This window comes from Somniosus microcephalus, chromosome 11, assembly GCF_052327205.1.
Source record: "Somniosus microcephalus isolate GS21.2 chromosome 11, FLI_Smic_1.0, whole genome shotgun sequence".
Taxonomy (NCBI): domain Eukaryota; kingdom Metazoa; phylum Chordata; class Chondrichthyes; order Squaliformes; family Somniosidae; genus Somniosus; species Somniosus microcephalus.
Window position 1 is genome coordinate 59,969,974 of NC_140997.1, and position 21,450 is coordinate 59,991,423.

At 43.2% G+C, this 21,450-nt stretch overlaps 2 protein-coding genes across 7 annotated transcripts in view; both read right to left on the bottom strand.

Annotated features, from left to right (window-relative positions):
- The window catches only part of snx29 (sorting nexin 29), an 880,052-nt gene extending 876,368 nt beyond the window's left edge, over positions 1 to 3,684 (bottom strand). For 2 of the 6 annotated variants that reach the window (XM_086000767.1, XM_086000763.1), the window contains exon 1: positions 3,369 to 3,682. In XM_086000767.1, the coding sequence (XP_085856893.1) occupies positions 3,369 to 3,417 (49 nt within the window). In that variant the 5' untranslated portion in view covers positions 3,418 to 3,682. Of the gene's footprint in view, positions 1 to 2,906; positions 3,096 to 3,368 lie in introns of those variants that run through there. The other 4 variants (XR_015079957.1, XM_086000765.1, XM_086000769.1 and 1 more) reach the window with 4 other exon arrangements.
- Positions 3,685 to 15,668: 11,984 nt separating this feature from the next.
- LOC147110610 (tumor necrosis factor receptor superfamily member 17-like) lies at positions 15,669 to 20,383 on the bottom strand. Its single transcript, XM_086002246.1, has 2 exons — positions 20,194 to 20,383; positions 15,669 to 16,145 (listed from the first exon to the last, which is right to left on the bottom strand). Exons 1-2 carry the CDS (start codon positions 20,381 to 20,383, stop codon positions 15,862 to 15,864), a joined length of 474 nt encoding a protein of 157 aa, XP_085858372.1. The 3' UTR covers positions 15,669 to 15,861.
- Positions 20,384 to 21,450: the final 1,067 nt, after the last annotated feature.

The window sequence follows — 21,450 nt, forward strand, 5'->3', positions numbered from 1 at the left end:
TAGTACTGAAGACTTGTGATCCAGAACTAGCTGCGCCCCTAGCCAAGCTGTTCCAGTACAGCTACAACACTGGCATCTACCCGGCAATGTGGAAAATTGCCCAAGTATGTCCTGTCTACAAAAAGCAGGACAAATCCGACCCGGCCAATTACCGTCCCATCAGTCTACTCTCAATCATCAGCAAAGTGATGGAAGGTGTCGTCGACAGTGCTATCAAGCGGCACTTACTCAGCAATAACCTGCTAACTGACGCCCAGTTTGGGTTCCGCCAGGGCCACTCAGCTCCTGACCTCATTACAGCCTTGGTCCAAACATGGACAAAAGAGCTGAATTCGAGAGGTGAGGTGAGAGTGACTGTCCTTGACATCAAGGCAGCATTTGATCGAGTGTGGCATGAAGGAGCCCTTGCAAAACTGAAGTCAATGGGAATCAAAGGGAAAACTCTCCATTGGTTGGAATCATACCTAGCACAAAGGAAGTTGGCTGTGGTTGTTGGAGGTCATTCATCTCAATCACATGACATCACTGCAGGAGTTCCTCAGGGCAGTGTCCTAGGCCCAACCATCTTCAACGGTTTCATCAATGACCTTCCGTCCATCATAAGGTCAGAAGTGGGGATGTTCGCTGATGATTGCACACTGTTCAGCACCATTCAAGACTCGTCAGATACTGACGCAGTCCGTGTCCATATGCAGCAAGACCTGGACAACATTCAGACTTGGGCTGACAAGTGGCAAGTAACATTCGCACCACACAAGTGCCAGGCAATGACCATCTCCAACAAGCGAGACTCTAACCATCTCCCCTTGACATTCAGTGGCATTACCATCACTGAATCCCCCACCAACATCCTGGGGGTTACCATTGATCAGAAACTGAACTGGACCAGCCATATAAATACTGTGGCTACAAGAGCAGGCCAGAGGCTGGGAATTCTGCAGCGAGTGTCTCACCTCCTGACTCCCCAAAGCCTTTCCACCATCTACAAGGCACAAGTCAGGAGTGTGATGGAATACTCTCCACTTGCCTGGATGAGTGCAGCTCCAACAACACTCAAGAAGCTCGACACCATTCAGGATAAAGCAGCCCGCTTGATTGGCACTCCATCCACCACCTTCAACATTCACTCCCTCCACCACCGGCGCACTGTGGCTGCAGTGTGTACCATCTACAAGATGCACTGCAGCAACTCGCCAAAGCTCCTTCAACAGCACCTTCCAAACACGCGACCTCTACCACTTAGAAGGACAAGGGCAGCAGACGCATGGGAACGTCACCACCTACAAGTTCCCCTCCAAGCCACACACCATCCTGACTTGGACCTGTATCGCCGTTCCTTCACTGTCGTTGGGCCAAAATCCTGGAACTCCCTTCCTAACAGCATTGTGGGTGTACCTACACCATATGGACTGCAGCGGTTCACCACTATCTTCTCAAGGGCAATTAGGGATGGGCACTAAATGCAGGCCTAGCCAGCGATGCCCACATCCCATCAATGAATTAAAAAAAACTAGGAATTCCACTAAATTAAGTCATTTTCTTAGCACAGAGAAACCAAGCATAGAAGAAGAAAATTGCATATCCCATTCTAGCTGCACTGAAAAAACTTCCTCAATTTATTTTACTTTGCTGTGAGCTAAATACATGTGAAAATCCTGTTGAAAATTGTTAAAAACGTTGGTGTAGGATGTAACTATATTCAATTTCTGTAAAACTTTTTCTTTAAACACATGAAACTATTGCAAATCATAAAGGAGCACTTTGTGCAACAGAAGACTGTACCCCTAAATTCTCATAGCTATATCCCAGTTGTAATTCTGCATTAAAACTACTTTTGTACAAATTACAGTTTAAAATGGATTTCAAACTTTCTAACTAAGCCAACACCTTTTCTTCCTTCCTGGCAAAATCCCCTATTTTGTGGAACTGATCCAGAGCCCTACAGTAAACAACTCTTAAGTGCTTTGCCCTGGTTATGTAATTAGCATTGGCTACTCTGGCAGTTAAGCTGCCAAGTGTCTGGTCTTTAATTTCCTGCAGTGAGTGGTTTTGGTCACCAACAAACCCTCCAGCCCCACGCTCTTGATCTACGGCCACCCGGTGCGGAGGGGAGCGGGCAGGTCGGAGGACCTCCTCGTGGGTCTGCTCCTGGGCCTGGCGAAGAAGGCCATTAATTGGTCCAGGCAGCGGGCGGTCGAGGGGGTCGTCCGGCCGGATTGCCTCCCTCTCTTCCGTGGCCATGTTCGCGCCCGGGTGGCCCTAGAGCTGGAGCACGCGGTGTCCGCCGGCGCGCTAGATCACTTTCGTGACCGGTGGGCGCCGCGGGGACTGGAGTGCATGATTGGGCTGGAGAACCAAATTTTAATTTGATTATTAAGGTTTATTTGAAGTTTTATTGGTTTATTACAGTTTTATTGGTTTATTTACAGTTTTAATGGTTTATTTACAGTTTTTATCTGTCTAAATTTATGGTTTTACCAAAAGAGGAACCCTCCAGCTCACAAAGCATTTCACGTCATGACCCCATACTTCCCAATATATTGCTGGTTCCACCACAATCTCACTGCATTAGTGAGTGGACTGAAAACTCTGGCTGGCTGAAGGCTAAAAAAAATCACAACAAAGTAAAAGAGTGTTTTATTAAAAGTAACAAAAAAGGATCAAAGCAGTTGAAATGACACGGAGGATGGGGCAGATTTAAAAAAAGTAAATGATATCTTTCCTGTTTATAAAATTAATAATAAAAAGCAGCACACAGGACAACAGCCTGACGAGAGAGGCAAGAGTCCCATCGCAGCAACTGTCAGCGGCCGAATCTCCCCATCCCCTGGGCTACCGCGCTCAACCTGACAACAAGGCCGAGTCAACACCGTCAAAGCACTCTTATCAACAAACCATATATTTACCACTCATTTTCCTGCCGTTTACCCCCAAACAACGCGCGTCAGGTGAGTGGCTGGTACGTAAATAACATCCTCACGCTGACGACAATCTTACACCATTTTCCGGCACGGGCCTCTCGGGGCGCATGCGCCACTTTGCCGCTTCCTGCGCATGCGTCACCTTGTCGCTTTCTGCGCGTGCGCTCCAGCACCACGTCCCCAAAAAGGAGAACGGACTTCATTTGCTGCGTATGGGCTCCAGCCCCACAAGGGAGAACGGACTTGTCGTTTGCTGCGCATGCTCGAAACCAGCGGCGGATTGGAAGAGTTAAACGTGTCATTCTTACTAAAGAATGCTTCACTAAAACAAAATAAAAGTTCAGCCTGAAAAAGCTATGTTATTCACAATATTTATGAATTGCCTTGATGAAGGTATTGCAAGTGGAATGTCCAAGTTTGCGAATGATAACCAAATTGTGTGGTTACCTGCTGTTCTGAGAAAAAAGATCAGCGACTTCAAGAATGTTTCTTCCATAGCCTTGCAGGTTACCGGGCTACCTAAAAAAATAATAATCTTAGAAAAAGCTATCGCAACCCCTCGTGGATAGATTCTAGATTGTTTTCTAAATATTTGAGCTGTGTCTTTTTGCTTCTGTGTAAAGAAATCTGGATATTAGTTTTAGCCTGAATTGAAGAGTCTGACAGTAAAAGGAGAGAGACTTAGGGGTCGATTTTCAGTGTGCGGTGAGGCGGGCTTTTAGGCGTGCGGGGGGCTAAAACCCCGAATTCGGGGGTCCCGACACCATCCCAAACCCGCCTCCATGTAAGTTTCAAAGGAGGTGGGTACCCGCCCCCCACTGGGACCCACCGACTGGAGGCGGGAAGGGATTAGTGCCAATTAACTGCCTGTTAACAGGCAGTTTTTAGCCTAATCCCTATTTTGAAGGTTGTTGTGGGATTCCCGACGGCTCCAAACCACGCCAGGTTAGAGGAGTTGGGCCGTAGGGTTGAAGAACTTGGAGGGATCGAGATGTCGGTGTTCAGGTGAGTGATGGGTGCATGAGTGCAAAGGTAAGTGTGTTTAAAGTGTGTAAAGAATTTTAAATTACCTGTACTTACCTTAACAGCCTTTCTTCCTCTAGGCGTCAGGAGTCCATCACTCAGCCGGCACTGAAAGCTGAATGGCCGCAAGCTGTCAAAAGTGACAGCCTTCAGCTTTCAGTGCCGGTGAGAGTTCTAACTGAGTCTGCGTAGAAGGACTCAGGTTAGAAGTCAGACTGTCAGTGTTTGACAGCTTCAAACAGCTGTGAAACACTGATATTTCATCTGTCAACACCTCTTGACAGATGAAATTTCAGTCTGTGACATCACCTGTTGCCGGGTGGCCCTTAATTGGCCTGCTGAGCCCACTGGGCAGGCTCAACAAGGTCAATCAAGGGAAAATGGCGTGCATTGGCCAGAGGTCGATGGAGGTGGGACTAAAACCCGAAAGTTGTGGTCCCGCCTCCTTCTCGACTGCTGAATGAAAATCCAGCCCAACAGGTTTGCGATGTTTAAATAATGAAGACAGATAAACATATTCTCAATAAGCAAAGAGGAAATTAAGGGAGAATATGAATAAAGTAATGTTTTTAGATGAGGTAGATGTAGAAAAAAAATTGTGTGCAAAATCAGGATGGAAGAACAGAGGACATGATGTTCAGCAAAATTTCTCAAGATTTAAGCATGAGCTTTCCACCTGCCCTGGAGATTTCCCCACTGACCCCAGTTGTATTTCCTGGTGGTAGTTTACATGTGGGAGGTTGGCTTCCAGGCCTTGACCAGGGAGTTGCGCCAGACTGGGGACAGAGACTTGCTGCAGCAGGAGAAAGAGGCAGCCGCCAAGCTGACTAAATGATTTTTCTGGCTGAAAGACCTGTGCTCAGCGGTGCTCTGAGAGTGCTTAGACAGTGTAATCTTCCATTGATGCCCCAAGGCCCCCAGTTTATTTAGGGGTAGTTGAAATCCCCCACGATTATTATTCTGTTTTTTACTCATTTCATATATTTGCCTATACAATAATAGAATGATACAGCACAGAAGGAGGCCATTCGGCCCATTGTGCTTCTGCCAGCTCTTTGAAAGAGCTATCCAATCAGTCCCAGTAGCCTGCCCTTGCCCCATAACACTGATAATTTTGCCCTTCCAGTATTTATCCAATTCCCTTTTGAAAATTATTATTAAATCTACTTCCACCACCCTTTCTCCATCCACTTCCTTTCCACTATGTGGCAGTCTGTTGTCGACCCCCAATAATGTGACCAATCCCTCTACAGTGGTTCAACAAGAGGGCCCACTACCACCTTCTCAGGGCATGTAAGGATGGGCAATAAATACAACCTTGCCATTGTCACATCCTGAGAAGAAATTTTTTTTAATGTCTTTTCCCACTACTACTACTTTCATATGATGGGAAAAGCTTACAAGTCTTACAAAGGTCCAGTTTGGCTATCCATTTGGTGGCCTCCCGAGATGAGTGGAGAAATGAGGTGCCTTACGTAACAGACCTTAGTGGGCAGGTTGATGTGATGTGTTTCATGGTCTGGGACTTATGGCCACAGTCACACTTTGGGTCGTCCCTCATCTTCCACTTGTGGAGCAGGTGGCCACCTCGTCCACGCCCTGTGCAGATTCGGTGGAACACTGTCCACTGTCTTTGAGGGAGGTCGAAGCCAGGGACCGCTGCTGTTGGGTCAGTGATGAGCTGTTGGTTCTTTATGCTGCATGCGTCCCACGATTCCGTCCATCTTGATAGTGGGTTGATACCAGTGACATTAATATTGGCTGCTGTTTCCCAGAATGGCCAGCGCGATTTTAAGCACTTTCGTGGTGGGTTTTCAAGTCTTCGTGAATGGGAAGGTCGGTATTGCTCATGGTATTTTCCATCTCACGGAGCACGATGGCGAATGGCAGGTTGGGCAATGTGGGACAGCCCTGTTTGAGAGGACTTAAGCGTCCCTGACACAGTCTTCATGGTGGCGTTTAGCTGCAAGTCCATGATCTTTGTGTGGCGGCTGCAGGACCATGAGGCAGAGCAGTGTTCTACAACAGAGGGCCACTGTGTGAAGTGTTCTGACTGTGCTCCCCCATGACGTTCCAGCAAGTTTCCGGATCAGGTTCACCCTGGTTTTTAATTTACCTTGGTTTTCAACAACAACAACTCAAAACCTGGTAATTCCTATTATCCTGATCCTCTCCAGGCTCCTGAATGGAGTCGGCACCGGAGGAGGCGGCAGAACATAAATAGAGCGGGAGGAGAGGCAGCGCGGACCTTCGAGGGGTCGGCACCAGAGGACGGGGCAGAATATAAATAGAGCGGGAGGAGAGGCAGCGCGGACTTGCGAGGGGTCGGCACCAGAGGACGGGGCAGAATATAAATAGAGCGGGAGGAGAGGCAGCGCGGACCTGAACGGAGTCGGCACTGGAGGAGACTGCACAAATCCGACGAATTATAATACAATAAAAAAAGGAGTGACGTCACAGGACAACAGGTAGGTGATTGGTGGGTGAGGAGTAACTTTTTTTCTCTAAGCTAGGCAGTGGTTTAAACTAAGAAGGGGAAACTATAACGTACTTTATTAAATTAATAACATAACTAGATAAACTAATGAATATAACTATAAATTTTTGAATACAAATTTTAACTAATTAAATAAATAAAATAAGGTTAGACTAAGATATGGCAGGGCAGGTCGTGTGTCTGGACTGCAGTATGTGGGAGTTTGTGGACAGCGAGACTGTCCCAAGCGAACACGTCTGCAGGAGATGTCTCCATCTCGAATCTCTCCAGCTCAGAGTCATTGATGGGCTGGATTTTCATTGAGGAGGTGGGTAGGAGGCGGGACTACAACTTTCGGGGTTGTAGTCCCGCCTCCATCGAGTTCTAGCCAACCCATGCGATTTTGACTTGATTGACCTTGTTGAGCCCACCCAGCGGGCTCAGCAGACCAATTAAGGGCCACCCGGCAACAGGTTTTTTTTCAATTCAATTCAATTTTATTTGTCATATATGCAGCAGACGTGTGTACTGCACAATGAAATGTTGATTTTTTACGAGTCCTCCCAATTAACTGTTAACAGGAAGTTAATTGGCACTAATCCCCTTTCCGCCTCAGGGAGGCGGGTCCCAGTGCGGGTCGGGTACCTGCCTCCTTTGAAACTGGCATGGAGGCGGGTTCGGGTGGGATGGGTTCGTGCCCCCCAATTTGGGGATTTTAACCCCCCACACGCCTCCAATCGCGCCTCCACGGCCCAATAAAAATCCTGCCCATTGAGTTGGAGTGCGAGTTGGAGAAACTCTGACACATAAGGGAGGGGGAGGAGTACCTGGACAGTTTGCTCCAGACCTCGGTCACACCTCGTAGAGAGGTGCAGGATCAGAATGGGTTTGGTGTGACTGATAGTGTGCAGAGTACGGGGAACCCAGTTAAGAAAGGGAACGAGGATCCACAGAAACTGATCTTATCCAACAGGTACAATGTACTTGCTACCTGTGAGGATAAGGATAAAGAATGTCAGAAGGACAGCCAAAATGCAGACCATGGCACTTTGGAGCAGGAGGCTGTCTTAAGAGGGGAGGAGGACGAGGAGAGGAAGTGTAATGTGGTAGTTGTAGGGGATTCTATAATTAGGGGGACAGATAGCATCCCTTGTAAGCAGTATCGAGAGTCCCACATGGCATGTTGCCTACCTGGTGCCAGGGTAAGGGACATCTCGAACCGGCTTGAAAGAATATTGGAGAGAGAGGGGGAGGATCCAATCATTGTGGTCCATGTTGGGACCAACAACATAGGGAAGAGTAAGCAAGAGGTCCTGTTTGGTGAGTGCCAGGAACTAGGAGCTAAATTAAAGAACAGGACCTCAAGGGTTATAATCTCTGGATTATTACCTGAGCCATGTGTAAATTGGCGTAGGGATAAGGTGATTAGGGAAGTGAACACGTGGCTAAAGGAGTGGTATGGGAAAGAGGGGCTCCATTCTATGGGGCACTGGCACCAGTATTGGGACAGGAAGGAACTGTGCCGTTGGGACGGGCTCCACCTGAACCGGTCTGGGACCAGGGTCCTAGCGGAAAGGATAAATAGGGCGGTCACAAGGACTTTAAACTAGTAAGTGGTGGGGAGGAGGGCTCAGGTGGAAATTGTAGTAAAAATAGTAGTTCAAAAACAAACGAAAGGGAAGAAAGTAGAGTAACAGTCAGAAATTGTGCTTTAGGCACTACATGTAGAGGGAAAACTAAAAGATGTAAAGTAATTAAACCAGGTGAGAGAAATAAGAAACAAGTGAGTAAAACATCAGAGCCAAAGGACAGGCTAGGGTGCTGTTTTGATGCGATCAACTAAAACTGTAACTTAACAAAAGTACAACAAATGAAATTTAATAAATTAAATTAAAATGTGGTTACTGGGGTTGATGAAGCACTCCAGTCCCTGCAGTGCCCACCGGTCGCGGAAGGCCTCGAGCGTGCCGGCAGACACCACATGCTCCATCTCCAGGGCCACCTGGGCGCGAACGTGGCCGCGGAAGAGAGGCAGTCGGGCCGAACAACCCCCTTGACCACCCGCTGCCTGGACCAGTTGATGGCCACTTTGGCCAGGCCCAGAAGCAGTCCTACGAGGAGGTCCTCCGATCTGCCCACTCCCCTCCGCACCAGGTGACCAAAGATCAGGAGCGTGGGACTGAAGTGCAGACAAAAATCGAGGAGCAGCCCCTTCAAAAAGTGGAAGAGGGGTTGCAACCTCTCACAATCCACATAAACGTGGAACACGGACTCCCAGGCTAGGGGGTGTGGCCCAAATAAGCGATGTTTATACAAACGCACAGAGTATAAGGAATAAATTGAATAAACTGCAAGCGCAAATTCAAATTGGAGGGTATGACATGGCAGCCATGACTGAGACATGGCTACAAGATGGTCAGGACTGAGAACTAAATATACCAGGTTATAAGGTCTGTAGGAAAGATAGGGAAAATGGCAGAGGGGAAGGAGTAGCCTTAGTGATTAAAGATGAAATCACGTCAATGATAAGAGAGGATATAACGAGAGGTAAGCAGGCACTGGAGACTTTATGGGTAGAATTAAGAAATAGGAAAGAATTTAAGACTATAGTGGGAGTTGTGTACGGGCCCCCTGGTAGCAGCTGTGAAGTGCTAGATTGTATAAATACAGAGATTAGACAAGCGTGTAGTAAAGGCAGAGTGGTTTTAATGGGGGATTTTAACTTTCATATAAATTTGGATAAGCAGACTAGCACCTGTTAGAAAGGTAGTGAATTTTTTGAGTGTATCCAGGATAGTTTTCTACAACAATATGTCTTAGAGGCAACAAGGGGGCAAGCCTTATTAGATTTGGGAATGAGTAATGAGCCAAATTTAGTTAACAGCCTAACTGTGCGTGAACATTTATCCAATAGGGAACATAACATGATCGAGTTCAACGTAGCGTTTGAAAAGGAGAAACGTGAAACAGCTACTAAGATTCTAGATTTGAGTAAGGCCGACTTCAAAGTGATGGGACAGAGACTGTCCACAGTAAACTGGGCAAGTCTGTTAATGGGTAAAATGACAGAAGAACAATGGGAGATGTTCAAAATAGAATTTAATGTGACACAGAACTAGTTTATACCCCTGAGAGGCAAGGGCTCTACTTGCCAAAAAAACCCGCCATGGACGACTGAAGAGGTAAGGGACAGCATAAAATTAAAAGGGAAAAGCATACAAAAATGCAAAAAATAGCACAGATCCCGGTGAATGGGAAAGATACAAAGAACAGCAAAGGGTCACAAAACAGATAGTAAGAGCTACAAAAAGGGAGTATGAAAAGAAACTTGCAAGGGATATCAAATTCAACACCATTTTTTTTACAATTAAGGAAAAAGAGGGTAGTCAGGAGCAATGTTGGCCCCTTAGAAACTGAAAGTGGTAATATTGTCAATGATAAGGAAATGGCTGACAGGTTGAATAATTACTTTGCATCAGTATTTACAGTTGAGGAAGAGGATAGCGTGCCGGAAATCCCAAGGAAACTAATATTGAATCAGGGACAGGGACTCAATAAAATTAATGTAAGTAAAGTAACAGTAATGAAGAATATAATGGCACTAAAGAGTGACAAATCCCCAGGACCAGATGGTTTCCATCCCAGGGTTTTAAAGGAAGTAGGTGAGCGCATTGCAAATGCCCTAACTATAATCTTCCAAAGTTCTCTCAATTCAGGAACCGTTCCTTTAGATTGGAAAATTGCGCATGTCACTCCGCTATTTAAAAATGGCGAGAGAGGGAAACCAGGGAATTATAAACCAGTTAGCTTAACATCTGCTGTCGGGAAATTGCTATAATTAAGGATAAGGTGACAGAACACCTCAAAAATTTTCAGTTGATCAGAGAGAGCCAGCATGGATTTGTGAAAGGTAGGTCATACCTGATAAACCTGATTGAATTTTTTGAGGAGGTGACTAAAGTAGTGGACAGGGGAATGTCTATGGGTGTTACTTATATGGACTTCCAGAAGGCATTTGATAAAGTCCCACATAAAAGACTGTTAACTAAGGTAGAAGCCCACGGAATTGAGAGCAAATTGTTGACCTGGTTAGGAAATTGGCTGAGCGGCAGGAGTCAGCCTGTAGGGATAATGGGTAGTTACTCAAATTGGCAGGAGGTGACTAGTGGTGTCCTGCAGGGAACTATTCACAGGATTTATTAACGACTTAGATGATGGCATAGAAAGTCAATGACACAAAGATAGGTGGTACTGTAGGCAGTGTAGATGAAAGCATAAAATTACAAAGAGATAGCGACAGATTAAGTGAATGGGCAAAACTGTATTTCAATGTAGGCAAATGGATTTCAATGTAGGCAAATGTGAGGTCATCCACTTTGGAACTAAAAAGGATATAGAACAGGGTACTTTATAAATGGTGAAAGGCTAAAAACCATGGAGGTCCAAAGAGACTTGGGGGTCCGGGTACATAGATAATTAAATATCATGAACAGGTACAAAAAATAATCAAAAAATCTAATGGAATGCTGGCCTTTATATCTAGAGGACTAGAATACAAGGGGGCAGAAGTTGTGCTGCAAAACCCTGGTTAGACCACACCTGGAGTACTGTGAGCAGTTCTGGGCACCACACCTTAGGAAGGATATATTGGCCTTGGAGGGAGTGCAACATAGGTTTACCAGAATGATACCTGGACTTCAAGGGTTAAGTTATGAGGAGAGGTTACACAAATTAGGGTTGTATTCCCTATAATTTAGAAGGTTAAGGGGTGATCTGATCGAAGTTTTCAAGATAGTAAGGAGAACAGAATAGGGTACATGGAGAGAAACTATTTCCACTGGTTGGGGATTCTAGGACTAGGGGGCAGAGTCTAAAAATTAGAGCCAGACCTTTCAGGAGTGAAATTAGGAAACACTTCTACACACAAAGGGTGGCAGAAGTTTGGAACTCTTCCACAAATGGCAATTGAAGCTAGATCAATTGTTAATTTTAAATCAGAGATTGATAGCTTTCTGTTAATCAAAGGTATTAAGGGATATGGGCCAAAGCGGGTATATGGAGTTAGGTCGCAGATCAGCCATGATCTCATTGAATGGCGGAGCAGGCTCAAGGGGCTCAATGGCCTACTCCTGTTTCTATATTCCAATGGCACCTTGAATGCTTACAAATTAATTTCAAAATCTTTATCTTCACCTCAAATGCTTCCATGAACTCATTCCACGCTACCTAAGTCACCTCCTTTGTGACCCTGCTTATATTCTTTGCTTCTCTGATATTGGTTGAGTTCCTGTTCTCCATAAGTGGCCAGTTTTTCAGACACTCTGGATCTCTCTGCAAAAATCTCTGTTTTACCTCCTCCCTCTTTGCTTTCAATATCTGACAAAAGACTTTTCAACCAAACCCCTTATTTTCGTTCTGCCTGTTCTGTTCCCTCTTGCTGAGTGTCCATTTTATTCCCCAACTCTGGGACGTCTTACCTATGTGAAGTGTGCTATCGGAATGCAAACCATTGTTAATAAATACATTACAACCACATTGCCAAATCATTGTTTCTAGGGAGTTTACTTACAGCAAGTACTACATGATGTTAATATTTATCTTCCCAGTTGCCACCCCTCATGCTGTTTCACGCTTATAAATAAATGACGTTTCCTTAAGTAGCTGGGACATTTTGTGAAAGACTCCATTTGGAAGTGGAGCCACTTGCACATGAAGAGGAAAAATCTGAGGCAAATCAGCTCATTTGCTCATTCATGATCACCCAGTTCAGGAGTATCATTCGCATAAGTGCAGGAGGAAATTATCAGCCTCTCCTTTACCTGGGTAATAATGCATGTCACAAAGGCAACTAAAAGAAGAAAAGAAACTGGAAAATAAATGAGCGGTGTGGATAATATTTTCCTTAAATAATCTTATTTTGGTTTCTGCCCATCAATTATTGGTGAAAAAAACACTCGAATAGAAACAAAAACAGAAAATGCTAGAAATACACAGCAGGTCATCTGTGGAGAGAGAAACAAAGTTAACGTTTGAAGTCGATGAACTTTCATCAGAACTGGAAAAAGTTAGAGATGTAACAGATTTTAAGCAAGTGCAGGGAAAGGGGGCGGGGAGGAAAGAAAAGGGAAGCTCTGTGATCGGATGGAAGGCAGTATTTTGCTTTTGTACTCAAACAGAAACATTCAACTGTAAAATCAAGTGACTTTTTTTCATAGATTAACAAACTTCAATCTCAGTACAAAGTCCTTCTTTGTGTTCTTGTGCAGTAATTGGTGCTGTATATGTACAAGATATTTTGAAATGCTGAGAACTTCACATTTTTAATTAGCAATTTATGTATATAAAAATAAAACTTTAATAAAAAAGATTTCTTGGCAAAAAAGGAACTTAACAGCAGTTTAGAAACCTGGAATACCACAGTGATTTGCTTGTGTAACAGGAATTGTGGAATTTATTCTCAGTGGGGAGGGGGTCTGATTCTGCAGTTAATACTCAGTTACGGGGAAGGATTTATGATCATGGGAGGAGGGCAATTATACAATTTATGCTCAGTGGGGCAGTTGCAGAATTTCTAACCGAGCGAGTGGTAATGATTTCAGAACTTAAGCTCAATGGGGTGGGAGGCTGTATGCTCAGTGGGGGGGATGGTGGTCATTTTTTGAAAGAAAGACAGACTTGCATTTATATAACACCTTAAACGACCACCGGAGATCTTACAGCCAATGAAGTACTTTTGGAGTGTAGTCACTGTTGTAATGTAGGAGATGCGGCAGCCAAGCTGTGCACAGCAAGCTCCCACAAACAGCAACGTGATAACAACCAGATAACCTGTTTCTGTTATGTTATTTGAGGGATAAATATTGGCCAGGACACTGGGATAACTCTCCTGCTCTTCTTTGAAATAGTGCCATGGAATCTTTTATGTCCACCTGAGAGAGCAGACCTCGGTTTAACGTCTCATCCGAAAGACAGCACCCTCCAGCAGTGTAGCACTCCTTTAGTACTGCACTGGAATGTCAGCCTAGATTTTTATGCTTAAGTTCCATGGAGTGAGACTTGAACCAACAACCTTCTGACTCAGAGGCGAAAGTGCTACCCACTGAGCCACAACTGACACTTGAGTTTCTGCTCTACTAAGACACTTTAAAGAAGCGGCCATATCTTAGGCCAAGTTTACAGTAGCAGGCGAAGTTAGTGTTCAGCCAGCTGGAAGAAGCATAGGCAGGTTGGCGATTTCACACTTAGGCTTGCTGGGAATGGAAACATTAACATGGTTGACTTTGAGAATTAAAACAAAAAATGCTAACATTAACCTGTTTTCCAACCGCATTCCCTCTCAGTATGAGGGGAGGGAATGGGCCAGTGAGTAGGAGATTATGATTAAAAATTAAACAGTTTAGGCTTTAACAGAGGAAGCTCAGCTGAAAATTCAAAATAAAAGCTGCTCCAGAGCCATATGCAATTGCGCAGTGTGACAAGTCTATGTAGGTGTTTTTCATTATAATATGGACATAGGAATTTATAATAGGAAAAGTTGACACAAAAAGTGTGACAAAAATGTGATAAGGGAAATGGCGCCAACAGGAAGTGCAAGCAAATGTAAGATTTTTAATACATTATAAATAAATAAATATTTATATTAGCAGTTGAATCTTAGTGATACAGACACCTTGGACCTAAAGAATGTTTGAAACTCTCAAATGGCTAATTGAGGCAAAGAGTGGGAAGGAGATGTATAACAAAAACTATGAATTTTGACCCTTGCCATTACAGATACCTCAATGTAATGCACCATTTTGTTATCATGAGAACTGTGTCTTTCAGCTACTCATCAGCTTTTGCAATAATTTAAAGTACTGAAGTGTCTGCAATGCTTATGTGTCATTTAATAACATAAAAATTAATAATATTATTTCTGTAAAACAATATACTTCCAGATAGCGTAACTGTCCAAATGTATGAATGAAACAAAATAGTATGCTATAGTAGGGACTAAAATAAAGTGCACAACTTTAAATTACTGTAAAAGCAGGAGGATTTGACAGATGTGGTTCTCGAGACACAAAATGGTGACTGTTACACTGAAATAGCTGTAACTGCAAGAGTTTTAACTTAGTTTTTAATCATAATTCTTTCCCTTCCCCCTCTTCCCTACTTAGGCCTATTGGGTACAAATAATGTCCCAGATTTTGCTGTAATAATAATGGCGAGGCTATCAGTGCTCGCTGTTATTACAGGGTAAATCTGACAGCGTCTGCACATGCGCAATTAAACGCAGAAATCCAGAAGTTGCTATCAGAGATACACTGCTCCTCCACAGGGTGCACTGTTGCCGTATTCGCCAAGAGACTCGGCATAGACTGCAACGGCGTGAACTTGGGGTGTTTGCCCACTAGTTCTACACTGAAAATGGCTGGAAAAAGTTAGGGCTTTGCATCCAGGAGTGAGTGAGTTTTTAAATAGCATAATAAGTGATAATTACTGCTGAACAACCTCTCTGGCCCTGAACAATTAATTTTACAAGTGTGAAGTCTCATTCCCTCAGAAGAAAATTAATGTTGGAGAGTTACAAAAAAATAAAATTTAAATGTTTTTGAAAGATTTTCTATCTGTCTCTTTTATATCTCTCCCCCTTAATCCCATCTGTCTTTCCCAATCTTTATTTCACTTTCTAGACATGATTTAAATCTAATTTATATTTCCTGCTTTATACTTCCTGGTTTGGACTCTGCGTGGCTCAGTTAGGATTCTTCAATCTGATTGGTTGAAGAGCTTTGCTGTTTCCCTGCTCACAGCCGCCACAGATCTCCTATAGAGGGCGCTGTGCTGGATCAGACACTGGAATAGTGGAAATCTGCACTGACAAGCTCGCAAAACGTCTGTGGACTACTGTCAGTGAGGTGAATGGCGAGCACGGTTCCTTCACCACTGAGAACAAACTCCGGGCCATTATTTTCAACCCTTGGTATACCAAAAAAGATAATTCTTCTACTCAAGGAATGTAGGAGTTACAGCATGAGTAACACCAAAATATTATGTAATATTCTACATAGCATATCTATTTTTCCTCCTGATTGTAAAACAACACCGCTGACTACATCAGTAAGGCAGTTCCATATACCTTCATTTTTTTTAAACGTATTGCGGTACTGGAAAAATTCCTCTTCCATCCCTCATGGCTTGTGTATGTTTGGTGCTTCGACTCAAGGAACATAGAAATTACAGCATGACAAACACCAAAATACTAGGTAATATTTTAATTTGCATCAACTAGGTTTGTCAACAAATTAGTATCAAAAGACAGGCTTATATTTACAATAATTTCCTATTACTTGGTTCTTCAAGTGTAGATTCAGATTCACTAAGGTATCTTTCAGTAACATTTCTGCAAAGGCCTACTCGTCAGACAGTTTTGCTAATCGGTTCTTACTGGTGAGATTGCTACATCTTTTGATAGCCACACCATTCGGCAGTTTTGGTCGTGACAAGAACTGTCGCTCCTTCTTCTGTGGCTGGTAAAGGAAGTGAAGCATCACAGTCACAATTTCCCTGGGCACCTGCCATCAATTTCTTCATTTCATTTCCTTGATACATGCAATTGGAAACTTCACACTCCACAGACAGTTCTGATTGTTGATTCCTTACAGAAGAGAATTCCTGTACATCTTCAGCCAGAGTATTTTCCTTGAAACTTGAAACAATGACATTGCTATCGAATGTAACACCTGCAATTTAAATTAAAATAAATAGATATATTAAAATAATGACCATGTAACATAAATTGGGAAACTCTACAAGCAAATACCTACAACGCTATCTTGTTACGAACAATTCAGCCAATGAATGTCAAGAAGAGGGCCACTAGGTTAATAAGGTTGAATTCCAAATTCAGTTTGAGGGTGAGAGAGTTGGATCTCAAACCAGCGTACTAAGCTTAAATAAAGGAGACTATGAAGGTATGAGAGTAGAATTGACTAAAGTGAACTGGGAAAACAGATTAAAGTGTAAGACGGTACAAGAGCAGTGGTCTACATTCAAGGAGATATTTTACATCTTTCAAGATAAATATATTCCACTGAGGAAAAAGGGGAGTAAAAGAAAAGACAGCCATCCGTGGCTTAGTAAAGTAATAAAGGATAGTATTCGACTGAAAACAAGGGCATATAAATTAGCCAAATCTAGTGGGAGGATAGAAGATTGGGAAGCATTTAAAAGCCAGCAAACAATAACTAAAAGATTAATTAAGAAAGGGAAGATAGATTATGAAAGTAAACTAGCAAAAAATATAAAAACAGATAGCAAGAGTTTCTACAGCTATATAAAAAGAAAAAGGGTGGCTAAAGTGAACGTTGGTCCCTTAGAGGATGGGACCGGGAAACTAGTGGTGGGGAACATGGAGATGGCAAAGACGCTGAACAAATATTTTGTATCAGTCTTTACAGTAGAGGACACTAAAAATATCCCAACACTGGACAAACAGGGGGCAATGGGGGGCGGGGGGGAGGAGCTAAGCACGATTAAAATCACTAAGGAGATGGTACTCAGTAAAATAATGGGACTTAAGGTGGATAAATCCCCCGGACCTGATGGCCTACATCCTAGGGTCTTGAGAGAAGTGGCGGTAGGGATTGTGGATGCATTGGTGATCATTTTCCAGAACTCCCTGGACTCAGGAAAGGTCCCGGCAGATTGGAAAACTGCTAATGTAACACCCTTATTTAAGAAGGGAAGTAGACAAAAAGCTGGAAACTATAGACCAGTTAGCCTAACATCTGTGGTTGGCAAAATGTTGGAGTCCATTATTAAGGAAACAGTAACAGAGCATTTGGATAAACATAATTTAATAGGACAGAGTCAGCATGGTTTTACGAAGGGGAAGTCATGTTTGACAAATTTGCTCGAATTCTTTGAGGATGCAACATACAGGGTGGATAAAGGGGAACCAGTGGATGTAGTGTATTTGGACTTCCAAAAGGCATTTGACAAGGTTCCACACAAAAGATTACTGATCAAGATAAAAAAATCATGGGATTGGGGGTAATATACTGGCATGGGTGGAAGATTGGCTATCTAACAGAAAACAAAGAGTTGGGATAAATGGTTCGTTCTCGGGCTGGCAATCAGTAACTAGTGGTGTTCCACAGGGGTCAGTGTTGGGACCCCAACTCTTTACAATCTATATTAACGATTTGGAGGAAGGGACCGAGTGCAACATATCCAAGTTTGCCGACGATACAAAGATGGGAGGGAAAGCAGTGAGTGAGGAGGACATAAAAAACCTGCAAAAGGACATAGACAGGCTAAGTGAGTGGGCAGAGATTTGGCAGATGCAATATAATGTTGGAAAGTGTGAGGTTATGCACTTTGGCAGAAAAAATCAAAGAGCGTTATTATCTAAATGGAGAGAAACTGCAAAGTGCTACAGTACAAAGGGATCTGGGGGTCCTGGTGCATGAAACACAAAAAGTTAGTGTGCAGGTGATCAGGAAGGCCAATGGAATCTTGGCTTTTATTGCAAGGGGGATGGAGTATAAAAACAGGGAAGTCTTGCTGCAGTTATACAGGGTATTGGTGAGGCCACACCTGGAATACTGCGTGCAGTTTTGGTTTCCATATTTAAGAAAAGATATACTTGCTCTCGAGGCGGTTCAGAGAAGGTTCACTCGGTTGATTCCAGAGATGAGGGGGTTGACGTATGAGGAAAGGTTGAGTAGGTTGGGACTCTACTCATTGGAATTCAGAAGAATGAGAGGCGATCTTATCGAAACATATAAGATTGTGAGGGGGCTTTATCGGGTGGATGCGGTGAGGATGTTTTCACTGATGGGTGAAATTAGAACTAGGGGGCATAATCTTAGAATAAGGGGCTGCCCTTTCAAAACTGAGATGAGGAGAAACTTCTTCACTCAGAGGGTAGTAAATCTATGGAATTTGCTACCCCAGAGAGCTGTGGAAGCTGCAACATTAAATAAATTTTAAATGGAGATAGACATTTTCCTAGCAGATAAGAGAATTCGGGGTTACGGGGAGAGGGCAGGGAAGTGGATGTGAGTCTAGATTCAGATCAGCCATGATCGTATTGAATGGCGGAGCAGGCCCGAGGGGCCGTATGGCCTACTCCTGCTCCTATTTCTTATGTCTTATGTAAAAATCCTTATTTAATCGAGATAGGCTCAGAGAGTTGGGTCTCTTTACTTTAGAAAAACGTAAACTTTGATTGAAATATTTAAAATGATGACAGGACTAGGCCATGTCTACATGATTATTTGAATTAGATAGGTTAGGGAGAATGAGGGGAAATGTGTATAAGTTACGTAAACATAGAACTAGGTTAGATGTCAGGAGGTTTTTTCTTTTCGCAGTGGATCATAGACCTTTGAATTAAATTGCCAGCTTGTGCAGTGAGTGAGAATTCGCTGATAACATTCAAAATGGAGTTGGACTAGTTTCTGGAGGAGGCTGTTATCACTATGTACAAAAGGGAGGTGGGATGCTGGATGATGTGCCTCATGGTCAATATTATCTTCTGCAATTCTATTTTCTCTGAATTATAGAACCATAGAATGGTACAGCACAGAAGGAGGCCATTTGGCCCATCAAGCCCCTGCCGGAAAGAATGTAAATAGCAGAGGATGGTTAGAATTGGCCTAGTTTTTTTTTAAATCTTATATTTTTCCTCTCTTAGATAATTACATGACCACTGGTGGTGCCAGAGCATTGAATGTCATGATGCTTACTTGCAAATTGAATGTATGAAATAAGCTTAATGCACTAACTGGTCTTTTTCTGCCCCCTCTTTTTTGTATGTAAGAAAAAAAGTCACAGTGCCATTGACGTGGGAACATGTCATAATTTTGTATCACTGTAACAGGACAGTGATGATAATTTAATTCACAGAATCACAGAAACCCCACAGTGCAGATAGAGGCCATTTCGGCCCATCGAGCCTGCACCGACACATATCCCACCCGATCCCTGTAACCCCTACACCAACACATATCCCACCCTATCCCCATAACCCCACGTATTTAATCCCCCTAACACTAAGGGTCAATTTATCATAGCCAATTAACCTAACCCGCACATCTTTGGACTGTGGGAGGAAACCGGAGCACCTGGAGAAAACCCACATAAACACGGGGAGAATGTGCAAACTCCACACAGTCACCCGAGGCCGGATTCGAACCCAGGTCCCTGGCGCTGTGAGGCAACAGTGCTAACCACTATGCCACCGTCAAGATCTATTAGTTACTCGTTTAATCTTTATGGTGATGATTATTATCTTCCATTGCACATTTCTTTATTTGACAAAATTAGGTAAGAAAAATCATAAGTTTTTCATGTTTGACATATAAAAACTCTTATATAAACTCAGCAATTTCTAAAATTGCAATACTAGTATCTAATATGTTAGATGGTGCCAATAGTTTGATCCAACTAAGATCAAGATCAACTTTCTGATTATGTACTGTACAGTTCACTTTTATTGCAACATTGTAGACGTTTGTGCATCAGATATACCAAACAAAAAGTGGTTTCAGTAATGCAATACTTCAAACTTAGTCTCCAAGCAAAGAAGCGGCTCTAGTAGATCTATTCTTATATCTAATCTTTATTAAATTTGAATATTTTAAAATGATAGCACTTAAAAATATTTCTGACTTCAAGATTTGAATTAAGTTATTTTCCAATCTGATTGTTGGTGCTGTTTCTAATTTAGTTTTAAAATGCACTTAAGGCTCATCAGTAGAAATTCAAACATTTTACCATCACCTGTAGATTTAAATGGTGTACTTGCTTTCCTTTGATGCAATTTTCGAATGACAAGAGTGAATACAATCAATGTTACAGTTAAAAGTGGAAGTAATCCAATAATAATCCAAGAGTTTCTAATTGTCTCGTTACTCCATGCAGGCATGGAAGATACTGGAGTATCTGTGGGTAAAAAAAATAAAGAACACATTTACACAGGAGTTATATTGGAATGTAGGTCCCCATTGTTCCTTCATTATCCAGGTATACTGTAATGATAATTTCACATCACAACCAATTAAAACAAACTCTTCAAATGCAAAACAATTTCAAGTTCCACCCATGAGAATAATTTCTGATAAATCTTATAAACATATTCTGTTACAACAATTTCCTATGTCTGTCACTGAAACTGTGTTGAATTCCTATCTCCATTTAAGGTCTTTTATTGCCATTCTCCCTCTATCAGGCCTCTGCAAAAACAGCTTTTATTGTTGTTGCTTGGAGATGTCCAAAAATGATCAGGGTAACCTGGCCTCAAATTTCCCCATGGGGAAGCAATTCCATTCTGCTAATTCTCTTGTTCTGCTGGCATGGTAAAGCTTTAGAACTCAGGTCAGTCCCCGCCACTTACACCGTTTGCGCCCATCATGGACAGCTGCCCATATTGTGCAAATCACAGAATCACAGAAACCCCACAGTGCAGATAGAGGCCATTTCGGCCCATCGAGCCTGCACCGACACATATCCCACCCTATCCCCGTAACCCCACGTATTTAATCCCCCTAACACTAAGGATCAATTTATCATAGCCAAATCAACCTAACCCGCACATCTTTGGACTGTGGGAGGAAACCGGAGCACCCGGAGGAAACCCACGCAAACACGGAGAGAATGTGCAAACTCCACACAGACAGTCGCCCGAGGCCGGATTCGAACCCGGGTCTCTGGCGCTGTGAGGCAACAGTGCTAACCACTATGTCATCGGCGATAATTACAACAGTGCCGCTTAAAATGTATTAAGCGCATCAGCTATTTTGTGCAGTTCAGTACTTACCGATTTAAAAGCTCCGCCGATTTCAGGTAAAGTGAGGTCTTCAGGAAGCTTCAATCAGCTGTTTGCACTGTCAACAACTACAGGGGGTAGTCGGAAAGTGGAGACTTCAGGCAGCTTCATTCAGATGGTTTTATCATCCACTGTGTATAGCGGGCAAATCGTGTTGGCACAAACACACTCTATATGCAGTGGAGACTGTACAGGGTAGAATTGCTCCGAGG

Excerpts from the sequence above, each read along its gene's own strand:
- LOC147110610 (XM_086002246.1), bottom strand. The coding sequence starts at position 20,383 with ATGTGTTCTTTATTTTTTTTACCCACAGATACTCCAGTATCTTCCATG. Across the intron at positions 16,146-20,193 it reads TACACCATTTAAATCTACAG|GTGTTACATTCGATAGCAAT; the intron begins GTGATGGTAAAA and ends TTTAAATTGCAG.